General features: G+C 58.7%; 1 protein-coding gene across 1 annotated transcript in view; it reads right to left on the reverse strand.

Annotated features, from left to right (window-relative positions):
• The window catches only part of LOC119588838 (maltase-glucoamylase, intestinal-like), a gene marked incomplete at its 5' end in the record, with an annotated part of 23,625 nt that overhangs the window by 12,816 nt on the left and 10,596 nt on the right, over positions 1-213 (reverse strand). Inside the window, 1 exon segment of the mRNA XM_037937479.1 lies at positions 80-209. Coding sequence (XP_037793407.1) covers positions 80-209 — 130 coding nt within the window.

A 213-nucleotide genomic window follows, 5' to 3' on the forward strand; every position in this document is an offset into this window, starting at 1 on the left:
ACCGAAACAAAATCCACCCAAACGACATCAACAACAACAAACGACGCTCGCTTTCTGCCGCCGCCGCCGTCCTCTCTACCTGAGCGTGGGTTCCGCCTGCGCCCAGCCGTACAGATTGTGGACGTCGTAATGCTTGTAGTCCCCTTCTATGGCCGCCAGACACAGGGTCTTGTCTGCCATGGTGTTGGAAGGCCCGAGGGACGCCGCTTCTGT

Source organism: Penaeus monodon, chromosome 24 (assembly GCF_015228065.2).
Source record: "Penaeus monodon isolate SGIC_2016 chromosome 24, NSTDA_Pmon_1, whole genome shotgun sequence".
Lineage (NCBI taxonomy): Eukaryota > Metazoa > Arthropoda > Malacostraca > Decapoda > Penaeidae > Penaeus > Penaeus monodon.